General features: G+C 34.7%; 1 protein-coding gene across 1 annotated transcript; it reads left to right on the top strand.

Annotated features, from left to right (window-relative positions):
* Positions 1-651: 651 nt before the first annotated feature.
* Positions 652-13,408, top strand: LOC110030442 (kinesin-like protein KIN-7F; the record flags this gene model as incomplete). The annotated part of the gene is given in 15 exon segments (XM_020733193.1): positions 652-799; positions 944-1,062; positions 1,240-1,455; positions 7,536-7,625; positions 7,713-7,813; positions 7,932-8,045; positions 8,139-8,220; positions 8,530-8,597; positions 8,695-8,748; positions 9,068-9,192; positions 10,017-10,350; positions 11,245-11,349; positions 12,386-12,445; positions 12,535-13,032; positions 13,383-13,408. Coding segments are annotated over 13 exon segments (1,871 nt in total), but the record flags the coding sequence as incomplete, so codon positions are not given.

A 13,408-nucleotide genomic window follows, 5' to 3' on the forward strand; every position in this document is an offset into this window, starting at 1 on the left:
TAATCTGAGGATATACATTCAAACAAGATAATTCTCATGCTTCTAAATATTTAAAGCACGTAGTTGAGAATGAGAGAGAGATGCACAATAATGAATAATAATTAATCTTCTTGATTAGTCTTTTTTTCATGAAATGGTTTCTCCATTTATGAATGGGGTATAATATGTGAACTTACATGTTTGCCCCCTATTTTAATAGGATTTTACATGATATTTTAAGCATTTTATATTTATGAGTCTGCAACTCGTCTACCCTCTAACTAGGTTGGCTAAGTTCGGTGGGCATTAGTTCAGTGAGGCCTACGGTTTCGCTCGTGCCACATCGGGGTTACCAGTCGACCTGTGATGGTCTTTGAGTCGACAAGGTTGGTGATACCGAACTCTTTCTTTGAGTCAGTTTATGACGATAGGGAGGTCATTGCCTTTGCTTGATTTTATTAGCCTTAGTCTTTGGTTCAAGTGGTCTACACCCAATCAGCCTTCGACCCCGATTCAGTGGGGTCACAACCGGTCAAATAAATAGGTCTTTGATCTCCCACAAGTGGACCCTCTTTATCTAATTCCAAATTTTATCCAAATTGGGACTCATAGTTGACAGTTCGGATCCCACAGAGTCTCAAACAATAGCCTGCAAGCTCCTTCCCGCGTCTCCTACTCGCCAGCTGTTCTCTCATTTCATGGCTCCGAAGAACTTGGAGCAAAAAAGAATAAAAAAAAGAGATTAAAATTCCGATTATTCCAAAAAATTAAATTTCTTCCCAACAGTGCATAACCGACGCGCGGCCTTATTCGGAAAGAGGTTAGGGAGACGCTTCCGAAGCCAACCAGTAGGGTTTGGTGACAAATCAGAGCATCTGTCATTCAAAAATCTGATTTTTTTGCAGGCAAAAAATTAAAAAAGATGTCTTTTTTAATTTTTTTGGAGAAAATAATAATATTCCAGGAAGCGTGGAGGATTCCCTCTTTAATCTCCCTCGCCGAATGAAGAACTCTCGTTCTCCCCTCCTTCTTTAACGCCGGCTCCGGTGGAGAAGAAGATCGCCAGCGCCGGAGAGTTCAACGGTCGGTAAAAATCTCACATTGCATTTGCCCTATCGCATTCTCTATCTTCTTCCCTATAATGTAGAAACCCTAGCTTGTTCTTCCTCTTCTTCTACTTCTGTTCTTACCTTCTCCCGTGCAGCTGCTGTTTTTTAATAATTTGATTCATCAAATTGGGCTTATAATCAACAATGGCAGGAATGAGGTCCAGCATTAATGGAGATGAAGCAGGAAATGGAGGTGCTGGTGGTGGAAAGGAGGAGAGGATATATGTATCGGTGAGGGTGAGGCCTCTCAGCTCTAAGGAAATTGAGAGAAATGAACAATCAGATTGGGAGGTCATCAATCACACCACCATCATCTTTAAGAACAATCTACCAGATCGATCTATGCCCCCCAGCGCTTATACATATGGTCAGTATTGGCATTATAGTTTGATATGTTGTTTGTTTGGAAGATTTACATTCATACCAGGTAATTTATATGTGTTTGTATATATTTAACACCTAAAGTTCCATTTTTTACATACATACCAACTCACCTTTGCCTGAAAAGGTGTATTTCACTTTTTAGAAGTTAAAATGGTTGTATTTTTGATGTGATACGGAAGATTTGGGCGGTATAAATGTAAAAATCAAAGTATGTAAAATGCTTCTTTGAGTTTTTCTAGAACTTAGTTGTTTTACTTACATTATGTATGATAATCTAGATTTTTAATAATTTTATGAGCCTATGGGGTGGTTTGAGTTGAGGTAAGATTTAGTGAATTTTGTAAATGTTGAGGGGTTCAAAGCCTGAAAATGGTTTAGCATGACATTCACTAAATCTTGCTATATAGTGATGAATAGTTTGGTAAATTGTTTATGGGTTTAAGGTTTATCACAGTGAAATATTGAAATATGCAAAATCCTGTAAATAGTGAGTTTCCTTTTTTTTTTATGTTACATTATAATTATTTTATTCTAGTGAGAGTTTGCCTGGATTTATTATGTGAGTTTTTATTTATTTGTTTGTTTGTTCATATATTTGCTGCTTCATCTAATTTTGTAATGATTATTGTAAATTCAAGGGTTGATTATGATACCGGAGTTAATGTAAATCATGATAGGAAAGTAAATGTTATTACCGAAAACAAATAGGAGGTTACAATCAAATATATCTAAAAGGAAAATTACAGTTAACATGACACAAATTCACACTAGGGCTCGATTCATGGCCGGTGGAGGTCGTCTAGGTTGTTGGAGATAGGTGCTTGAAATGGATTGAGGGTGGTTGGGACAGCAAAAGGAGGGGCTAGAATCGTGTTGGCAGCGAAGTAGAGGGCTGGGACAGCTAGGATAGTAAGTTGGGTGGCAAGCGTAGTAGCGAGGCGCTTTGGAAAAGGCTGGAACAGCCGAGGGACAGTGTTGAAATATAAAGTTGGTTTTAGTTGTTTAAATAAATCCTAATTACTAGAAGCTTATTCTAGAAGTTATGGTAGATATGAAATTATTGTGTGGTAGGTGAAGTAGGTGTGAAATTATTTGTAACTATTGGATTGAAATTGTGGTGGCATAATCCTAGCAATTAATTTAGGAGGTGTCACTAGTATAAATAGGGATGAATTCTTTGAGTTTGTATCAAGCCAAATAATTGTGATATATAAAAATGAAGCTTCTTCCATAAGTTTTTTAAACTTTTGTCATATCCTAAAAGCTTCTCCATTCCAACAAAGTGGTATCAGAGCCTAAAATTTTTTTTATATAGCAATGACAAACGGTGATATGGTTTCTTTCCAAATTCCGATGCTTAAGGAATGCATCTACGATAATTGGAGTATCAAGATGAGGGCACTCCTTGGAGTGCATGACGTTTGACAGGTTGTGGAGAAAGGCTACGATGAGTCAAGCGATGAGTCCGCTCTATCCACGACACAAAAGGATATCTTAAGAGACTTGCGAAAGAGAGACAAGAAGACTCTCTTTCTCATCTATCAAGCTTTAGATAAAAATGGTTTTGAGACTATCTCAAGTGCTACTTCGACTAAACTAGCATGGAAGAAGCTCGAGATTTCGTATAAGGGAGAAAAGAAGGTTAAAAAGGTACGACTTCAAACTTTAAGAAGTCAATTTGATTTTTTGCATATGAAAGAAGGTGAGTTGGTCTCCGATTACTTTTCTAGAGTCATTACCATTTTCAATCAACTAAAAAGAAATGGTGAGAAGTTAGAGGGTGTGGTTATCATGGAAAAGATTTTTCGATCGTTAGATTCAAAATTTGATAGTATCACAACCATTATCGAAAAAATAAAAAACTTACAAGCCATGACGATAGAGCAACTTCTGGGTTCATTGCAAGCCCATGCAGAAAATAAGAAGATGAATGAATAGATTGCCGAACAACTTTTCAAGACGAATCTCCAATCAACTCAGAAAGATGAAAGCTTCAACAACATTAGAAACCAACATGGAAGAGGTAGTGAACAAGGATTGGGTCATGCTAGCAAGCAAGAATGAAGTACCAACAATAACTATGAGAAAGTAGAAAGATCTATAAGAGGAAGCTTTCCAAATTCCGATGCTTAAGGAATGCATCTACGACAATTGGAGTATCAAGATGAGGGCACTCCTTGGAGTGCATGACGTTTGACAGGTTGTGGAGAAAGGCTACGATGAGTCAAGCGATGAGTCCGCTCTATCCACGACACAAAAGGATATCTTAAGAGACTTGCGAAAGAGAGACAAGAAGACTCTCTTTCTCATCTATCAAGCTTTAGATAAAAATGGTTTTGAGACTATCTCAAGTGCTACTTCGACCAAACTAGCATGGAAGAAGCTCGAGATTTCGTATAAGGGAGAAAAGAAGGTTAAAAAGGTACGACTTCAAACTTTAAGAAGTCAATTTGATGTTTTGCATATGAAAGAAGGTGAGTTGGTCTCCGATTACTTTTCTAGAGTCATTATCATTTCCAATCAACTAAAAAAAAATGGTGAGAAGTTAGATTGTGTGGTTATCATGGAAAAGATTCTTCGATCGTTAGATTCAAAATTTGATAGTATCACAACCATTATCGAAAAAACAAGAGACTAAGGATTTAGAAGCCATGACGATATAGCAACTTCTGAGTTCATTGCAAGCCCATGAAGAAAATAAGAAGATGAATGAATAGATTGCCGAACAACTTTTCAAGAAGAATCTCCAATCAACTCAGAAAGAAGAAAACTTCAACAACATTAGAAACCAACATGGAAGAGGTAGTGAACAAGGATGGGGTCATGCTAGCAAGCAAGGATGAAGTACCAACAATAACTATGAGAAAGTAGAAAAATCTATAAGAGGAAGTGATCGAGGGCGCTCAAACTCGAGGTATGATAAATCTCAAATCAAGTGCTATGATTGTAACAAGTTTGGGCATTATGCGAAAGAATGTAGAGCACTTAAGTACAAAGTGAATGAAAGAGTCAACTACTTAGAAAAAAAAAAAAGAGAAGAACATGACACTCTACTTCTAGCATACAAGGACAATGAAAGAGGTGAAGATAACACATGGTACCTGGACACCGGTGCAAGCAACCATATGTGTGGGAGACGAAGCATGTTCGTAGAGCTTGACAAATCAGTAAACGACAATGTGTCTTTTGGAGATGAGTCCAAGATATAGGTGAATATTCTCATCCGTCAGAAAAATGGGAAGCATCAATTTATTTCTAATTTTCACTTTGTGTCGAATATGAAGAGCAACATCTTGAGTTTAGGACAACTCTTGGAGAAAAGATATGATATTTCACTTGAAAGAAAATACTCTTTTCTTGAAAGACAATATTGGTAACTTAATTGCTAAGGTGTCAATGTCTAAAAATAGAATGTTCTCACTCATCATTCAAAACGATATTGTCAAATGTCTGAAGATCTGTTATAAAGATGCTTCTTGGCTCTGACATCTTCGATTTGGGCATCTCAACTTCAGAGGACTCGATTTACTTTCAAAAAAAGAGATGGTGAGAGGATTACCTTGCATCAACCACCCTTATCAATTATGTGAAGGATGTTTACTCAAAAATCAATTCAGGAAAAGCTTTCCAAGGGAGTCAAGTTCAAGAGCCCAAAAGCCTCTTGAGCTCATACATACAGATGTTTGCGGTCCAATAAAGCTAAACTCACTCGGTAAGAGCAACGATTTTATTCTCTTCATAGATGATTTTTCACGAAAAACATGGGTGTATTTCTTAAAACAAAAATCAGAGATTTTTGGAATATTCAAGAAGTTTAAGGCAGATGTAGAGAAAATAAATTGTCTCAAGATCAAAGCTATGCGATCTGATCGAGGAGGAAAATTCAATTCAAAAGAATTTCACGAATTTTGTGTAGCCGACGGAATACGCCAAATACGTCGACTTCTAACTGTTTCAAGATCTCCCCAACAAAATGGAGTAGCAGAAAGGAAGAATAGAACCATCCTCAATATGACAAGGAGCTGATTGCTGAAGGAGTTTTGGGAAGAAGCGATTGCATGTGTTGTTTATTTAGCTAACAGATCACCAACAAGAAGTGTGTTGGGAAAGACACCACAAGAATCATGGAGTGGAAGGAAACCCGACATCTCTCATCTACGAGTTTTTGGATGCATAACTCATGTACACATACCCAACGAGAAAAGAAGTAAGCTGGATGACAAGAGCGAAAAGTTCATTTTCATTGGTTACGACAACAACTCAAAAGGCTACAAGCTATACAATCCAAATGCAAGGAAAAAAACCATCAGCAGAGATGTCAAATTCGATGAAGGAGGAGAATGAGACTGGGGACTTCATGATGATGACTACAAATTTTTCCCATACTTTTAAAAAGAAGACGCAGAGCAGCCAAGGATCGAGCAAGCAAGAGAAGAGTCTACTACTCCACAAACAACATTGACTACAAGAGATCAAAGCGACTCATCGTCATCAACTTCAAGAGAAAATTCAAGTGAAAGAGTATCACGTTTCAGAAGATTAGAAGATCTTTATGAGGTAACTATGAATCAAGATAATCTTACTCTTTTTGTCTCTTTGCCGACTGTGAGCCCATGGATTTCCAAGAAGTCATACAAAGCAAGAAGTTGAAAGATGGAATGAATGAAGAAATCAAAACAATCGAGAAGAATGATACATGGGAGCCAGCTTCACTTCTTAAAGGGCTTAAGTCAATTGATGTGAAGTGGGTGTACAAAGTAAAAAGTAAGACAATTGATGTGAAGTGGGTGTACAAAGTAAAAAGGAATTACAAGACAAGATTGGGGGCAAAAGACTACAGTCAAAGATAATGCATTGAAAGAAAGGAGATATAAGTATAGTATGTGAAGTCTCAAGATCAAGTTGCAGATATTTTTTACGAAGCCACTCAAGAGTGAAGACTTTATTAAAATGAAAAAGTTTACTTGGAGTCACAAAATCAAGTTTAAGAGGGAGTGTTGAAATATAAACTTGGTTTTAGTTGTTTAAATAAAACCTAATTACTAGAAGCTTATTCTAGAAGTTATGGTAGGTATGAAATTATTGCGTGGTAAGTGTATATTCTAGAAGTTATGGTAGGTATGAAATTATTGCGCGGTAAGTGTAGTAGGTGTGATAGGTGTTGAATTATTGTGTGGTAGGTGTGGAATTATTTGTAACTATTGAATTAGAATTGTGGTGGCACAATCCTAGCCATTAATTTAGGAAGTGTCACTAGTGTAAATAGGGGTGGAGTCTTTGAGTTTGTATCAAGTCAAGTAAATGTGATAAATAAGAGTGAAGCTTCTTCCATAAGTTTTTTAAGCTTTTGTCATATCCTAAAAGCTTCTCCATTCCAACAGACAACAGTCAAATAACATGTTTGCTATTTTCTGGATGATGACAATGAAGGAGTGAGGCAGGGGATTGTAGGACAGTAAGAGGCTGTTGTCCGGGGCGGTTGCATCAAGCAAGAAGTGTTTTATTAGGGAGGGCTGCAGTGAAAAATAATAAAAGAGTGTTGTTCGTGGCAGCTGTAGCAATAAAGGATTGTCGGGAGTGTCGTGGGGAAGATGCAAAAGGGGATAGGGAAGATAATGACCACCTTGGGAGAGAGATACAACAGGAGCATCACCCAATCCCTTGGATACAACCCTTTAAGGGAGAAAAACGGACGTGGGCAACTGTCCTAAACAAAACACTCGAAAAACTGAAACCTTAAGCACATGAATCAAATATATAAGCCCTAGGTAATTAAGATTGGACTCACTTTCGAAAAGAAAGACCAAATCCACTTAAGGAAGGTCGGTTGGCCCCCAATTCTGTGTTCTGACCCGGTCCTAGGCTGCTGGGAGATCGAGTTCTACATCTGGTCCAGGTTGCGGATGAGTTGAGGGACCATAGAATAAGAATCTATGTTGTAACATTTGATTATAATGTTATAATTAATGCAACTGTTCTTAAACTTAATTCACTCCATGAGAAATCATATATTGAATACTTACTAATAACTTTATGACAATTTCTGTTCTACATGATGATTAGATAGAGTCTTTGATTATAATTGTGACACAAGAAAAGTTTACGAGGAGGGAGCAAAGGAGGTTGCTCTTTCGGTACTCAGCGGCATCAACTGTGAGTAAAATTTCTTCAAAACTTTACTCTCCATCCCTCCTTTTAGCGCTTTTGCGGACTAATCCATGTCCTTAACTCAAATTGCAGCGAGTATTTTTGCTTATGGGCAAACAAGCAGTGGAAAGACTTACACAATGAATGGAATAACTGAGTATTTTATGGAAGATGTTTATGATTACATCAAGAAGGTGATAAAAAACAAGTTTTACACTGTTATTTGAGCTTTTCTTTTGATTTGCAATCCACAAAATGTGGATTTTTCACTCTTTTGTTTTCTATCCTACATGCAATTTTCACACTTTGCAGCATGAGGAGAGGGAATTCCTTCTGAAATTTTCAGCCATGGAGATATATAATGAAGCTGTCAGGGATCTTCTGAGTTCTGACTGTAGCCATCTCAGACTTCTTGATGATCCCGAGGTGAGGGATTGCAGAAATTTTTTTTTTAATGTTTTTTCTTTGGTATATAAGTAATAAATTTACATTATTTATTTATTTTTTTCCTTTTGATAGAGGGGAACTGTTGTCGAGAAGCTTACTGAGGAAACACTAAGGAATGAAAGCCATTTTAAGGAGCTTCTTGCTATTTGTGAAGGTATAATGCATGGCTTAATATTTCAGAATTGGAAGATTTGCACACATACAGCTCAATTATTATGCGTTTACATATCTGACACCAAAACTTCAATTTTTACATATATATATATATATATGCCATCTTACAAAGATTTATTTTACTTTTTAAAAGTTAAAATAGTTATATTTTTTATGTGATACGAAAGATTTGGGCGTTGTAAATGAAAAAATAAAGTGTTGGTGATAGATATGTAATCTTGTATTCGTTTAAACTATTTGGATGCTATGTGTTTTAATCTCTAATCAAAGTGTCGCTCTTCTCGTACAGCTCAAAGACAGATAGGCGAGACCTATTTAAACGAAGCCAGCTCTAGATCTCATCAGATACTCAGACTGGTTGCTTTTCTGAATCCAGCCCAATAAAACTTTCTTTTTGCAAACTTTCTCATTAATGTATAAAAATCATCTTTTTTCAATTTTTTTCCGACTGCAGACGATTGAAAGCTCCGCTAGAGAATTTCGAGCGAGCTCTCTTGCAGCCGCAGTGGTATATCTTATCTCTTGAACCATCTGTATTAAATTTACATACATACCTTGTAATTCTTAGATAATTGCATACCGAACACTTATATTTTACTTTCTACATTTATACCACCAAAATCCTTCATATCACATCAAAAAATATCACCCTTTCATAAAGTGAAATACACCTTTTCGTTCTTGGGTAAGGTGGTATATGTTTGTAAAAGTTAAAAGTTTAGGTTTTAGATATGTAAATGCATAAGAAGAATTTTGTGGTTTTTTATCAAAACCTCCCCCTTTTTTTTTTTTTTAGTAAGTTAAATTAATTGATTGTTTGAATGCAGAACTTTGTTGATTTGGCTGGTAGTGAAAGGGCATCTCAAACATTGTCTGCTGGGTCAAGGCTGAAAGAAGGTAGTCACATTAATAGGAGTTTGCTTACGCTTGGAACCGTCATTCGCAAGCTTAGGTTGGTATAAATTTAATTTCATTTTTTTTATTATTATTATTGTGAGGTTGCTCTATTCTTGTTGTAACAATTTCCAGTCTGTTCTTGCAATTATCTATCATGAAATGATGTTTCTTCAGGGAAGTTGATTGTAGATACTTTTGTTTTTTGAATGTTAAATATTTGAGAATAGGAAGATTTGCATACAAACTACTCAATTCTTATGTATTTACATATCCAATACCTGAACTTTAATTCTTACATGTGTGTGACCTTACTTTCAAGAAAAGATGCATATGTTTACTGTTTAAAAGTTAAAATATCGGTATTTTGATGTGATGTAAGAAGCAAAGTTTAGGTGTTGGATATGTAAAAAACATAAGAATTGGGTGGTATGCATATAAATGCCACTTGAGAATATTGTGTTAAGCAAATGAATCCCCAATAACATGAAAATTGAGAAAAAGCCTGATTTGTGCCTTACATGTAAAAGATTCTATTAAGTGGAAGCTTCTCTATTTAACAATTATGTAAAATTCAAAATTTTCTTAATTACAAAAGTATCTCCTTGGTGATTCATTTTACAGAACCACCTCTCAAAATTTTGCTGAAGTCTTAATGACTTGGATGTATGACACATAAATACATAGCTTTTGGTATTTCATTTTAAAGATTTGAGTGTTTATTTACTCCTTTTATCAACATATTCTATACAAAGGCCTAATCAACCCAAGTCATGCATCAATTAATATTTGTCTTGAAAATAGAGGATAATTTTCTTTATATTTGAAGCCAAAACATGATTTGAAATCTTCATTCCCGATGCCATCCATGTCTGAATACAGCCACGGAAGAAATGCACACGTTCCTTACCGTGACTCAAAGTTGACACGAATATTACAAAATTCGTTGGGAGGTAATGCAAGAACCGCCATTATTTGCACGATGAGCCCCGCAAGGAGCCATATTGAACAGTCGAGAAACACCCTTTTGTTCGCAAGTTGTGCCAAGGAAGTCGTTACTAGCGCACAAGTCAATGTTATCATGTCCGATAAGGGGTTAGTAAAACATTTACGAAGAGAACTTGCAAGGTTGGAGGACGAACTCAGATACGTCAGCTCGGTGCAGAGAACATCTAATACAGATGAAATGAAGGTGAAAGATGCCCAGATAATAAAGGTATAGATTTTATCAGTCTAATTTTCTTTTTAAGCAATTCGATAAACACGTAAATTTTGTATTTTATAACTTGTGTTCAATCATGCATATATGTATGTTATATAAGGCCAGAGCTATAAGAGTTTCTTTAGTATCGCTATATTTATCAAAAATTCATAATAGCTATTGTATTATTGTTTTAAAAAATCAACGCTTCATCATTTTCTTCAAGTAAGATTTGTATTGGGTGAAGCTTATCTAGACTTTTCTGTGTAATTAATTACTTGTAGAAGTAGTTAGATAGAAAAGTTGACATGTGGCACAATCAATTTGACTTTTGCATAGTTTTTTCTTTTTTTGTTTTTCTAATGCTTTTTATTAATGAAAAATTTATTTAAAGATTAAATTACATTTTAATACTTTAATATTTCAACTGCTTATTGAATGCTAAATTCAAAGATAATGTAATGAATTATACTATCTAATCATGTTATGATAATTTCATGATGTTATTTTATTTCCACTAACTCTATAATAAAGAAATAATTGTATATTCTGTTTAAGTTTAGCTTTCTGTCTTATGATGTCATTGTTTGGTGTCTCATAGCACAATCAAATTAGATTTTAATACTATAATAAGTTCATTGCTTATTGATTGCCTAAACTCAAAGGAAAAATCATGAATTTAAAAAATTAACCATGATTGATGTCTTGATTTATCTCATTTTCTGCAAATTCTATAAAAAATATGACTATTTCAAGAATATTTTATTTTTAAAATAGATTTTTCTATATTATGATATTTCATTTTACTGCAAATTCTATATTATGTGTTTGCATGTGATAATAACTAAACAATCTTTACAAAACATTGGAAGATATAACAACAAAAAAATCAACATCACCTTGTTGCAGATGGAAAAAGAGATGATGCTTTTAATTCAGCAGAGGGATCTTGCTCAGTCTCGACTCAAGAATTTTGTTCGTTCCGTTGGGGATGATCGAGCCTCGAAAAAAATGGTATTGCCTCCATTTTAAATATCATAAATTTCATTTTGCAAAGCATCCATACCATTTTCCAGTCATCTCTATTACTCTTTCGGAGGAAACCCGACAATTCTCGACGCGACATGTACACAATCTTTTCGACAGTATTCATTCTTCAAGTCAATTGGTGTACACCACTCATTTCTTATGTATTTACATATCTATGTTGTAAACTTCAATTTTTACATATATGTCATCTTACCTATACATGAAATGTGTATTTCACTTTGCAAAAGTTAAAATGATGGTATGCTTTATGTGATATGAGAGATCTGAGTGGTATAAATGTAAAAAAAGCAAAGTTTAGGTGTTAGATATGTGAATACGTAGAAATGTGATGGTATGTGTGTAAATGCCCTTTTATGTATTGACATACCAACACCAAAACTTCAATATTTACATGCATAGCACTCAATATTACAACAAAAATATCACTATTATTAATTTCTAAAAATAAAATATTCTTTTTCGTGCATACGTTTATGATACCAAGTACTATAATAAATATCAAACTAATCGTTGGATATGTAAAAACATACAAAATGCATATGTATTTTATACAAATAGCAACTTTTAGGTGAAAATGTGTATTTTAATTTTTAAAGTTAAAATTGTGGTATTTGTGATGTGATAAGAAATATTTGTGTGGTATAAATGTAAAGTTTAGATGTTAGATTCATAGAATACTTAGGAATTTGATGGTATGTATGTAAATGCCCCTTTTATCTATTGACACATTAAATACCTAAAACTTCAATATTTACATGCTCAGCACTTAAATCTTTATTATTACATAAAAAATACTACTATTATTAACTTTTAAAAAGAAAAATACATCTTTTCATGTTTGAAGTTTATGATACAAAAGTATTACAGAATGTAAATAGCAAACTTTAGATGTTAGATATGTAAATACATAGAAAGAGTGGTTTGTAAGTGAATTTCACTATTTATATACTTCTCATTCTTACTGCTCCTTGAACTAATTTTTTTCTCATTTCTGTTGTAGGAAGAATCAAACCGATTCTTAGTTCAGCTTACATCTAATGATCATGCTTTTAGACATTGGGTACTTGAACATTGTGCTAGAACATGCTCAAATATACTATGATCTTCAAGCTTAAATTTACATCTTCTGTTTTTCACTCCATCCTATAGGATGAATCCAGCCAGCCATCTTTTTATCGCGCCGGCACTTCCGAAGATGAGTCATCAGTGTCTGAGGCCTCCGGCATTTGTTACCAAAGTCCTGAATTCGGCATTTCGAAGTGCCGAATACCGCATTCAAATCATTATTATGATATGACTCTACAGCCGCCGGCGACGTCAACGGGGTTTGAAATCTCAGCGAGCGATGCGAGTTACATTCCGCATAATACTTCACGAGCCCAGGAGATTGCATCCGATACTTCTGAAGAACACCCGATTCTGCCTGCTGAAACTGAAGCTCCTTTGGAAATTCTTAAGAAATCAGAAAAATTTTCGGGCGGGGAGTGCAAATTTCAGGATGTGAAGGGACCAGATAATGAAGATAAGGTTAGCGCAAAGCATTGTCAGGATTCTTTTGAAGTGGACATTCCAAGCATTTCACACTTTGTTGAGGGACTGAATAAAATGGCTCATGTTCAATATCAGAGACAATTGACTAAGAAACGGGTGGGTAAATATGGCTTAAATGATATATGACATTCATGTTTTACTATTAATTAGTTTATGTGGCTTTTATTTTTGCTGAATCAAAAAAAAAATCTAATTTTTTGTTCATATTGCCGTCTGCTAGATGGGAACTCGAGTAAAAATGCCTCTTTTGATGAAAAAAAAAAAAACATCTTAAACAAATCACCATGTGAAGCTTTTTTAATTAATAAAAAAACTAACTTTTTGATTTTATTTTAACTAATTATAATTTTTTTATATCATAAGAAACTCACAGCCTTTCCAATTTGGTTTTACTGCCATTTCCATTATTCAAGACCTTCTGAGCTTTTTTGTTCTTATTATTGCAGGAGATGCGTAATGTTTCTCTTGAAAA

This window comes from Phalaenopsis equestris, unplaced genomic scaffold (genome assembly GCF_001263595.1).
Source record: "Phalaenopsis equestris unplaced genomic scaffold, ASM126359v1 Scaffold000002, whole genome shotgun sequence".
Classification (NCBI taxonomy): Eukaryota; Viridiplantae; Streptophyta; class Magnoliopsida; order Asparagales; family Orchidaceae; genus Phalaenopsis; species Phalaenopsis equestris.